This window comes from Protopterus annectens, chromosome 6.part0 (assembly GCF_019279795.1).
Source record: "Protopterus annectens isolate FY-2018-M chromosome 6.part0, PAN1.0, whole genome shotgun sequence".
In the NCBI taxonomy this organism is placed as follows: Eukaryota; Metazoa; Chordata; order Ceratodontiformes; family Protopteridae; genus Protopterus; species Protopterus annectens.
The window spans coordinates 1,712,747,004-1,712,759,653 of NC_056737.1; the positions used below are offsets into that span (position 1 = coordinate 1,712,747,004).

Here is a 12,650-nt window from a genome sequence, read left to right on the forward strand (position 1 = left end):
ATCAACACTGTTCCAGAAGCAAACTGATGTTAAGGCCTATACTTTGGGAAATGTAGGTAAATCCACAAAAATCTGTTAATTAAAAGATGACAAACATATCACTCCATGGTATTCTTGCTAACAGAACGTACTTTCCCTACCTTTAAGATGCCTCTCTCTTCACACTTAAAATGGACCATGAGGAACATATGGATACACAAAAGCTTCAACATATGACAATGACCATTAAGCATTAAGAACATTAAGTTTAAGTATAAACCAATAAAAAGAACCACAAAAAGGAGCATCTAAAAGTTTTTGACCAAGTCTTCCTCTAAACTGAGTAAATTCAAAGAAAGTGCAACTGTAACATTAGGAAAACAATCAAAAGAGGTGGCAAGAGCCAAAACTACTGAATAGTACATGGTCTACGAAAAGAAAAGCAGCAAGTCCTCTAGTGGAGCAGAGATAGACTGCCTTAAGGTAAAAATCTAGCCTTTCAAAGAAAGAAGAATTGAGCTTAATCTCTACATCAGTGGATAAAGCCTTAACTGCATGTTCAACTAGTAGATACAAGTGCTGAAAGAGTCAGCCAGTGAGATGGAAGTGAATGGCTGAGGTCAGCTCACTCATTGGATGTGTGGTACTTAGGAAAGACCTCATTGCTGTGCGACACCTGTCAAGTGCAACAACTGGTTAAAGAGGTAATACACCAATCTTGCAATGTAGCTGGGCTGTGTAACTGAAAGGACACAAGAGGTGACAGTACTGTGGGGGCTCTGCTTCCACTAAATTTCCCTAGTCAGACACATGTGGAATGAAAAAAACAGGTTACACACACAAATATTCACTGAAACATGCAGAATAACACTACAGGGAACTTGGAGACAATTAGGCCTGATTTGGGGGGGCTCTTCTCCCCTTAGCTGCCCATGCAAGCAGATGTTTGGGCAATCCTGGAAACACAAATACACTGATGAAAAGTATTTCCTCTCAGTGAGACCAAATACCTACAGCAGAACAAAGCAACAGTTCCAAATTGTGACAGTCATACAGACTTTATGGGGACTGCTCACACCAAAACCATGTGGATCAGAAGTCACACATAAAATGACATTCTGATACCAACCACAACCATAGCAATTGAGAGGAATCCTTCAGCTAATCTGAAGGACCTTGAATTCTGGAGAAATATATCAAATAGGATTCTGATCACTTTGCGTATACATGGAGTGGAGACTCAAAGGCTTAAAACAAAGGTCATAACTTGCAATTTGGAAATGAACTTACTATGTAACCTAATGCTCCTGCAGTAAATACCTTTTTTTCTTCCTCTCTCACAAGACAAAGTTAACTCTGGCCTCTCAATTCCTGGTCCTGTGGCATGTTGAACCACCGAATGAATATTGGTCACAACTGTCACAGACAAGAATGCTCATTACTTCTTTCCTTACTTGGTCAAACCTGCCCATACAATACAAAAACACAGAAAAAAACATACTTGTACACCTCTGCACCATGCCTGTGGCAAAGGTAAGAAAGAAAAAAAAATAACTGACATAAGAATCTAACGATGTTACAGGGCATTACTATATGAAAATACAGATGGAAGAAAATGAACCTGAATGGTGTTCCGGTGCAAAAAGGACAAAAAAATCTTCACTCTACTAACTGTTAGGCAGCTGGGTCTAACAATAAAGCACATGGCTAAACTAAGAAGCAAAAAAGCAAGAACTACAGTAAATAAAGCAAGAGATACACTGTATATATTCAAAGACTGGCTGCCAAACAAAATGCCTTTTGCCTGACAGGAAGGCAGAAATGAGTTAGGGAACATCAGAAACTAGATGCATCTGATAATGTTGCTGACTGGTTGATGACTATTTCACTCTTTCACTCTTCCCACAGGCTCCACCCCAAACTACTTCATCTCCAATGTTGAATCCATGTTGAAAAGTATTGCAAGGTTGATGTGTGGAACAGAAAATCCCTTTTATCTACTGAATCCAACAAAAATGATTTTATTTAATACTGATACAGGGAACGGTAGGCTAAATACGAACGCTACTACTGTATTTTGTAAGCTTGAGGATCTGATTCAGTCAAACTTGAAATCACAACTCAAGTGGTCCTCTGTAATCCAAATCCTAAACAGACAGAAACAGTCTACATTGCTTTGCTAAATGAGAAATACTCAAAGCCGCTTCTCTGAAGAACTGATCTGCATTGTTTCTAGTGGTGCAAAAAAACTATTCTACCACAAAATCACATTCCAGGACAACCAAGATGTTGTACAACAGCAATTTTAAAGGATATACTTTGTACAGTAAAACATTGTTCTGTATGATGAAAATATTTACAGACAACGTGATTACGTGACTGAATACCTTCAACATCTAAATTCAGAGGAGAGTAGGTGTTAACTATTAGGAAACTCATTGATGAGCAAAGCAGCACGCTTCAAAACAAAGCACAAATCCAAAAAGAAACGATGGCAGAATAGCACAAAAACGAAATTTAATTCACGAAGTAAAATCCACAAGATAAAATCCAATAAAACACACGAAAACACGCTGTAATCGAGCTGTTCTAGAACCACAAGTGAGCGCTTTCATCTATAGTTTAAGAATATTGTAGTTCAAACACATTTTAAATTGATAACTTTTAATTGGATTGCTTAATTGAAGCAGCTTATTAATTGCTAAGAGTATTTAAATGAAGCAGTGTGCTGTAACCATCAGTCTGAAGAAATCTCCCTTTGGAGATGAAAGCGCTCACTTGTGGTTCTATAACAGCTCGATTACAGCGTTTTTTCGTGTGTTTTATTGGATTTTATCTTGTGGATTTTACTTCGTGAATTAAACTTCGTTTTTGTGCTATTCTGCCATCGTTTCTTTTTGGATTTATATTAGGAAACTCATATAAAGATTGCAGAGCATGTCAAACTGCTCAATTAGAAAGAAAAATATTTCCAAGAGCTATAAACTTAACTGGAAATAGACATTGGATTAATTCAATAATGCTGTGTAGAAACAAGCAACATTTTTAACTTTGTTGTGGTTTAACAGTTTAGCTGTCTTTTTACAGAGACAGTGCACTCTGAGCCAGTATACTGAATTTCTTATAAGCTACGCAGCAGAGGTAAAAAAAAAAAAAACAAAAAACAAAAAGTTAACAAAAGACACAGTATACTATGTACATATAACACAGTGTCCCCCATTGCATATGTCATGTTATCATCACAAGCAGTGTGACGACAGCTGATTTATGCAGAATAAAGCTTACTACTATGCAGGCCAAATTAAATACTGGACTGGACTATAACATCTGAATTCTGCAACTGCCAAAGAAATTTCCCCTACATTTAAATGCACATTCCAGAACAGCAAGTCAAAAAGATTAACCTGACAAAATGAAGAAATGTGCATCTGATGCTGGTGGCAAGTACAAACATTAACTGCAAGAAGAATTCCTTGAAGGAGGAATACAAATGATAGGTTTACAAGCAGGACAAAGACTGGGTTGCTAAAAGTAGCCCTGGCAGCCAGACAGACATCATGATACAGAGACATCACTGCATAATCTGCCTGGATGGGCTAATTATTGTTAATGCCTTCCTACTCTTGTGTTGTCAAAACATTTTGGCAAACTGCAACAAACCCTGCCAACATAAACTCACTGGCTGCTGAGGGGATGACAATCATTTCTTACTGCTTACATACAATTCTTTTCTTCATGTGTGTGTGTGTGTGGGGGGGGGGGGGGCTCCCAATGAATTTAAGCCATCTAACTGCTAACTTCAACTTTTTTTTTTTTTTTTTTTGCTACATGCCTCTCCCTGATACAAGTATATACATAAACACAGAAGCGGGCCACCCCTCTTGACTTCCTTACCAGATGAGCTTCAGCAAGGCAATGACAAAAGTTTCCATTTTATAGAATCCAGTGCCTTCTACTGAAGTATTTACAACAAATCCATCTGCAATTACTGAAAATTTACTTCACAAGTAAAACTGCAGTCATAAAATGGTTGCATGTGGTGAGCACTCCCAATGCATACTCATGGTCTTGAGCAGGAAATTCATTCAGAAAAATATTTGATGAACTGTAGTCTAAAACTTATCACTGAGGATTCAGAAGTGGAATAGTGGGAAGCTCACAAAAGACTAGTCACCTCACAACACTAGACCTAGTGGCCCAGGAGTATGTCAAAAGCTTCCCCCTAAAACTGAAATTACCAGTTCACTTTGGCAATGAGGAGCGAGAATGAAACCTCTGCTTCAAAAGAAAAGTGACATCTTCCTAAAGCTCAGTTTAGTAATGATCAACAACAGGTTGCTTGGAGTGAAGTCAAACTAAATTAATAAACACTGCACTCCCTAGTATCAAATTAAAAATAAACATGGTAAAATACATTAATGTTACAGTAAAACTGATTAAAAGAAAACTCAAAAGCATTAGTGCAGAACAGCAAGCCTTCCTAATGCACACAACTTAAATAAAATTTCTCTGACGTATAGCAACCTCACAGATACTCCTGTACATTCAAAAATTAACAGCTCATGAAGTTAATACTGCAGTAACTGCTGTTATTACTGCAATCAATGCTTTTGCTGCAATATTACAGAGCAATAGCACATAAAAGTGTTGCTGAATTAACCACAGACTCCTGTGTTATGAATCTTGAGTACGTTTCATACTTCCTCTGAAGTACGTATGCTCATTACTCCTGAAAAAGATCCTACCCTTTAGGAGCTTTCCTGGATGGATGGCTCCCTTATGGGCTTTCATGATTCAGTGTTGTATAAATGTAAACTGCTGATGGTAGAGTGCCATGACCTGCTCTCCTCCAAAAGTTCTGTCACTCTTGTTGGTGTCACCTTCTCAGCCACAGCACACTTGAAAGGCCCCTGAATGACTGCAGGCCAAACTTAACACATGATATGAAGTACCCAGAACCACTGCATCCATTCCTTCCTTCCTAGTCCAGCAGCCACTAGCAACATCTGCAGTGATCCTAATTGCTTTTTACTGACAGAAGACACTTCACTGTCACTATGATTGTCTCAGATCAGAATTTAAAGCACCTGTACCTTTAAAGCAAAAAAAGTTCTATGTAGATTCAACTCTTGGCCCCCACATCAGTGCTCAATGTGTACTTGACTAGGTACTGGGGGGGGGGGGGTCGGCTTCAAAAGAAGCAGATGGATCTTATTACCACTATGCCCAACTTAGATCTGAAGCATCAGTTCCTCACTAATCTAGATGACTGTGTAGAGGTGAATACAACTGCTCAACACTGTCTGACAAAGCAAACACTTGGGGCTAGAACTGCTGTGTCACAACTGGTCCTTCAGAAAAAAAAATGGTTGGTTGTGTGATTTACACTTACCCAATAAAGTGAAACTATTTCTCCAAATTGTTCCCTGTAAAAAATCTTTCCTATCTGACAGTCAGGTTAAGGATCTCTTCTCTGACATTAGAGATGAGCCCCTCCTTCTCTATCATGTACAAGACTAGGATAATTGGTGACCCCTCATCCTAAGACCAGCTAATGTATGAGGAAGCATTTCTTCACAGCCTTTTCTGTGTTACTGAGCACATAACAGTGTCCAGGTGCAGATGTCTTCCCCCTTTCAACATAACTCCTATTAAGAAGCCTTCACTTCCTCCAAAGCCCTAACCTCTGCACAACTTCTGAATTCTCCACAAACATTACTCTTTCATCTGGAAAGTGGTAAGGGATGTTCTGTAAAATATTTGAACAAAAGAATATCCTGGTGGCTACTATGGCAGGGACACACATTGAATTTCACTCTTATCTTCCCCTCCCATCTCCTTCTTTTGAATGCTCACCATAATGTCCTATAATGTGGAAAGACGTCTGCAACATACTTACTAAACATGCTACTGAACTAGTACCTCTCAACTTAAAGGAACTTCCATTCAAGGTTCTTTTTCATCCTTAAAATCAATGGCTCCACCAACTAATTCTGAGTATTCACCTACTGAACCTGTATATTCAATACAAAATGCTTTCACTGCCTTCTATCTTTTGCAGAAAGGTGACAGTTTTGTGCTACTGACAAGAATGATACTTATCTTCACACAACACTGCATATTGACCACTTGGAAGTGTATACATGTAAGGTTCCAAGCTCTGTTGCAAAATCTTACACTCTGAACTGATGTCTCCACTTGCAGGTTTATGAAGTGCCCTCCAACTATCACAGTCTTTGCATCAAAGCTTTTCATTAGCTATACAAATAACAGCTTTTGGCTGCTTCAATGAAGCTCTGGATGTTAATAAAAGTACCCGGTAGCTCTTTCACCTATTAGATATCACTGTTTATTTTCAGAAGTCTTAACTTCTGTCTTTACAATCTGATGTTTCTACATCTTCTGCTGGATCCCAGCATAATCTACACTGTTTTAGCACCTGCAAGGTGGAGGTCCTTTATGAAGTGCCTCTGAATTACTGTACCAGACAACACTCTTCCTGTCTGCAAGATTATGCAGCTTTTGCTTCTGATGGTCATGAAGGTACTGGCTATTTTCCATGCTCACCCCCTCAACAATATAGTCTCAGTCATCTCTAGCTTCTATGGAATTCTCTCTCAGAAGATTTAGATTGCAGTGGTTGCTGTGTGGGTGTGAAAATGAAATAACGTCTTTTCTTTCTATTTTATACACTCACCACAAATGCTTTTATACTCAAGCACGTACAAATGGCCTGACTGTTCAAGAACCAAGGCACCCCTCCCAATCCAGCTTTCCTATCAATCTCCTAGAATTTACAGCACACTACAAAATGCCTTCATTGCTTTTCAGCATCAGAAGCAAATCATCCTAATTCAGACAGCACCAAGATGAGGATCATCATCATTAAGGAAGCACTTTGCCTCTAGCACTGGTCCATCAAGAGAAACAGATCACTTCTGTCCCAGATTACAATTTAGTAGATTCTTTGTGGATAGCACAAATTATTTTTTTCTGAGTACAGTCTTCATGATATTTCATGCATCTGACAGACTGTGTTTTGAAAAAGATTATTTTATGCCCCTCATTCATTTACCCAACAAGCCTTTCTGAAATTTAGTTAGAGCACTAAAAATTTACAATAGTACCCATTTTTGAAGCAGCTAGGCAATGCATCACACTGACCAATTTCCCAGAAATTCAGAGTTGCCCTTCAACCAAACGTCAGCTTCTTCCTCTTTACTGAATACTAACAGGTCCATAACAAGCTTCCAAATATGCGTCAAGTCTGGTAATAATGGAGAATACTGTACCTCGTAGTATTTCTGCATAGCTGTCAAAACATTAGAGTGTTAGTGTAGTTTGACAGCTAAATTTCTGGAGACTGTTGGAGGGCTAGCACCCCCTACTACATCTAAAAAAGTTGCAACAGGAGGATATGGTGTATGGAAGTCTCTCACATTTTAATCAGATTTCCTCATTACACACTAGTCTCCAAAGCTCTCTGCCTTGGACTTAGTCCTATACTAACAAACTATACTGATACTGACAACAAAAGCATTTGAAAGACATTCCCACCAAAGTCATATCTAGCTGATTAGCTGAGACATTTTACTAGGATGCTCTGAAGCTAGAAATCAAAGAAGAAACTGAACAGAAAAGTATTAAATCCTGCAGCCCATAAGGACGCATAAATTCACTAATTGTTTTCCATGACCCAGAAACAGTCCAACAAAAAAAGAGATTACTGCGTAATAACTGCTCTTGTACATAAATATCTCAAATGTTTTAAACTGCAACCCTAGTTCTCCATAATCACCATCGTTTTAAGGTTTGGAATTTCAAAAGGCATCTCCAGAATTATTTTGGCTACCAAAAAGGATTCCCCTGGATCACAGTCTGCCAAATGAACACTTTTGTGATTTAGAGAAATGGAAAAGACTGTCAATACTCTCACTTGCACAGTTCTTTCAACCTTAGATACTTGTCTAACTTAGAGAAGCAAAAAAAATTACCTAAAGGCCATCTGCTATTTCAAAATTCAATGAAGAAAAGTATGTTGGTATGACTGACACAATTTCCTGATGCCTGAACCTTTCTCAGGTATGTCTTGCATTTGAAACCCCGACTAAATGGAGGCTCCACTGCAGAATACTGGAAACTTGTAAACATTTAACAACACTGAAAATTATTTTATTCCAGGTTGTGCATCCCAGACTTAGAATATTTAAAGTAGTAATAGGTACAGAGGTGGTTTTCCCTCTACAGAAGGGATTAATTTCTGATCTGCTGACATTTGGACTTGTTAATTTTGTTATTGTCAAAAGGATCTGATTAAACATCCTTCTCCAAAGGAACAACCTATATCTTTTTCTTCAAACAGTTGACTCTCTCCTTCAGAACCTTTGTTTTCCAGCGATTTAATGTACTTGTCCTGTAAAAAAAAAATTCTGGTCAGCACTAACCAGGCCGAGATAATTTTCTGGACTATAGTACATAGAACCCTAACTTTTTGTTTACTGGCATCAACGTGATGATCACACCAGACCCTCTTCTTTCCACTTTGGCTCACAAATCCAGCATCCCCCTACCAAGGACCAGTGCCTCCCCTCTGGAAACCAAAAGCACAACCTCACTGCAGCAGGTGAAGTAAGACATGGTACTTTTACTGTAGCATATTCCTTGGAAACTTATGGGATTTCTGCATACTAGGACAACGGTCCTTAACCCACAGGGAAGCAAACAATGCACTGCCCACTATGCTGACCTAGGATAAGTGTGTGCTTCCACAGACTTGCAATGCTCTGCTGGAGTGCAGACACTCCTTAGCTGGGGTTGTGCTCTTGAGTTTCTGTGCACCTGGAGAATATTCCAGGCTTTCTCTTCACACAACACTGGAGAAACAAGATCTGGAAAACTCCCTGACACAGGAATGGGCAAAGTCAGCACTGACTGTTCACACCCATTCCATCTTGGCTGGCTACTCTTGTTTCAAGGCTGCTACTTGAACCTGAGTCATCTGGGCTTCAAGGACAGGGTTATTCCTTCACCAATAATTCTAGATTTCTTCCTGAAGTTACTTCTGAGTTAAAATGCCTATGTTTCAGGATCAAGCAAACCCTGGAGAAATTAATATATTTGAACTCAATGTCCATGTTTTTATGCTAACAGGGGTCTTTCCAGTTTGCAAATCTAAGCAACTTTCTAGTTTATTTTTCATGTAAGAGATAATGTGTCTGTTCAAATACAAACAATTATTCCCCCCAAAATAGGTAACAGGCTTAGTAGGATTAATGTAGTCAACACATTTAAATAAAACACATATGTAACACAGTTAGTACAACCTTAAGCTTAGCTGTTCAACTGTATTACCTATCTTCTGGTTTCTGTGTAAACTGGAAAGCATTTACAAGGGCTAACTAAGGCAACTTTACTCATGCAGCTGTGACCCTGACTGGCTGTTTCAAAGGTGTTTTTGGCCAAGGGACCTGTAATCCCACAATGTAGATCAGCACTCAAACATAATGCAGGACATAACAGCCTTGAGACGGCCTAAAAAATTAAGGCTAAACTTTTCCACTGCAGTCTTTAAGAAACCGGTTATCTAGTACTTTACCACTTTCCCTCTCTGGTAACACTACTCGGCATGTACATACCGGTGAAGACTCTTCTGAACTCCAGTGAAAATAAGAATTTTCTTAATTAGATGCCAATTACAGTGCCAGCTCTCTTGGCACCTTTTTATTCTTTTCTGGTGAATGCTTCCTGTCCAGTCTGTTCTACTAACCAAAAACTGAAAGAGGAGGGTCCAATCCTCCTTGTGTGCATGTCAATGAGAAAGCTACAACCACTCAGAGTGGGCCTGATAAGAAGAAATATCTGAACTCACCATTAGCTCCCTTTATTAATTTCAGTCTGTGAAGATTAAAGTTACAGTAGGTCTCTATGCAATAAATCTTTCACAAGACGGGTAAGATGGAAGGGGTAAGAGCAGGAATGTGAAGGACTTGAAATTCACAACAACCCAGTCTGCAAATGGTAAAATAACAAGCAAAACATAATAAACGCAGTTAAAAATAAATAAAACTGCAACAAAACAATGCATTAAAAGCAGAAATACAACCCAGATCCTCTGACCATTTAACAGCAAACTTCAAATGGTGAGAATAGAGAAATAAACAGCAGCACTGGTAACCAGTATAAGTCCTGAATACAGCAACGAAGATGTATAAAAGTTAAAATGATGACACTGGGTTAAGACTCATCGTATAACTGACTTCAACATGAGGAATGGGGTATGTAATAAAGTGCTTCACATCAATGTGATATAATCCAGATCAATTGCATACGCCATTAAAAAAGTTTCAGATTCCTCCAGGTGAAAAATCAAAAACAAAAAAGGTACATTATTATAAATAGAGAATCTTACATTATTAATTACAACCAAGGAAAGACCTTGAATCAAAAAAAAGTTTTACACATTTTTCTCTTAAAAAAGTGCAGTCAAGATAGAAAATAAATGCATCAGACAAAAAAACAAAGTGGAGGCTAGCGCTAGTGATAATGCACAAACACGTGCCTCAAGAGTTCCTCAGCAGAAGGTCTCAGCTTGGCCTCCGAAAAAATTCTCTTCAGGAAGTCCCGACAATGGTCTGAAACATGGGGAGGGAGTTGGGGACTAGTAGTCTGAGTAGCAATTTTAAAGATAGCAGCCATAGCTTCAAATTCAGCCCACGGAGGCTTCTCTGTAAGCATTTCTACAACAGTGCAGCCAACACTCCTGTAAAAAGCAAAAACAAAAGTACATAAAAAATATTTTGGAAAACAAACTGATTGGTTATCTCTAAAATGTTGTGCTCATACACAGCATTATATTAACTTAATTGATACAAAATCATATCTATAATTTTGTTTCAACCCGCTAGTTAAATAATTCTGGACAACTATTCTGTAATCATAATGTAAACAACTTGCAAATATTTCAAGGTACTGTATCTGTGCAACTTCAGGGCACTTCCTGTGATTTTTATAATCTTAAGTACTAAAACTGCAATTAGAATCTTGATGAAACAACCTGAAGAAATGCATTATCTGTGCATTACATACACATTTCTAATAAAATATACGGTTTGAGAGAAAACGTTTCCTGATTCCTCTACTTCTGCAATAACTAGCTCAAATATACTAAATAAATAAATAAAATGGCAAGGAGTGCAACTACTCCAGTTCACAGATGCATTTTACTTGTTTTACTTCTCAATGCCACAAGGTCAATTGCTTTCCAGTGATGGTGGCAGTTTTAAAAATGCAAGACATGTCAAACTTGCATACCTAATAAAATAAGGTTTCCCTAAGAGACTGCAAAAGTAGTTACAGCACAGCTATTGTACAGCTGGCAGTAAAGATGATAATTCTACTACAGAAAAAAATACAACAGATACATTCTTACCATATTAGTGATCTATGAGAAAATCCCCCTGGTGAATCAATGAATGTGTTCATCCTCTTCCCTGGTAAAGGAATCAACCAGCACATTTACTCTGCCTGGGATGCGAGCTGCTGAGAGAATGGCACCTCTCAGAGGCCTACACAACTTCATGCCCTCTCTCTTGCTTAGGTGGATGCAATGTACTGTCTATCTGAGAGAACGAGAAAGTGCCATTGATGCAGCCTTCCCTCCAAGACCTTGAGGGCTTAGAAGACTGCTGCTCAAAGCCTCAAAAGGATGATGTTCACCCCATCACTCCAGTATTGACCATTTTCCACAAACTATGGAAAAAAGAAGTTATGTACTCACCATAAATTTCCATCTGAGTAGTTGTACTTCATTTGTCTTCAACCTGTGGGAATATGGATCTGTATCGGATCCGAGCCGGAAACTATTATTAGCATCAGCTCCGAGCTCCAGACTCCTCCCCTTACTCTAATACACCTCCACTGCCTTCCATTCCCAGATTGAGTTTGCTGAACTTATACTGAGAACCCGACCTGATAATATACTTGCGACCTATACTGCAGCCCGTAGGCTGATCATGCGCCAAGGTCCGGGGGAAAGAGGAAGGGACGGCTGAAGACAAATGAAGTACAACTATTCAGATGGAACGTTATGGTGAGTACAAAACTTCTTATCTGAAGTAGTTTACTTCATTTGGTCTTCAACCTGTGAGACAGAGTCCCCAGCTACTAAACTCCTGGGAGGCCCTCATGGAAGGATACTCCAGAGCACTGCGGAAACAAAGGATGCTCTCCTTCTGGAAGTCAAATCCAATTTGTAATGAGAAATAAATGTATGAGATGAGGACCAAGTAGCTGCAGAGCAAATGTCATCCAAAGACACTCTAGACCAGAAAGCTGCAGACATAGCCATGGACCTAGTGGAATGAGCTTTTAGTTGACCTGGAGAAGACATGCCTCTGTCCTTATAGACCTTCAGGATGCATGAAGAAATCCATCTAGCTATAGTGACCTTGAAGATAGAAGGAAAACAACTGATCAGATTTATGGAAATTTTTTGTCCTGTGTAAATAGAATCGTAACTGTCTATGAACATCCAACATGTGTAGTTCGTACTCCATCTTGTTCGTAAAATTGGGAAAGAACACAGGCAAATTTATAGTCGGATTGATATTGACTGGTGATGCCACCTTAGGAAGAAAGGATGGATTGGTTCGAACATGTTTGATGGACAAGGC

The 12,650-nt window shown here is 38.8% G+C and overlaps 1 protein-coding gene across 2 annotated transcripts in view; it reads right to left on the reverse strand.

Moving 5' to 3' along the window:
* Nucleotides 1-9,824: 9,824 nt before the first annotated feature.
* Nucleotides 9,825-12,650, reverse strand: part of MAP3K2 (mitogen-activated protein kinase kinase kinase 2) — a 2,021,635-nt gene continuing 2,018,809 nt past the window's right edge. For both annotated transcript variants that reach the window (XM_044075108.1, XM_044075107.1), the window contains exon 19: nucleotides 9,825-10,738. In XM_044075108.1, coding sequence (XP_043931043.1) covers nucleotides 10,513-10,738 — 226 coding nt within the window. In that variant the 3' untranslated portion in view covers nucleotides 9,825-10,512. The remainder of the gene's footprint in view (nucleotides 10,739-12,650) is intronic.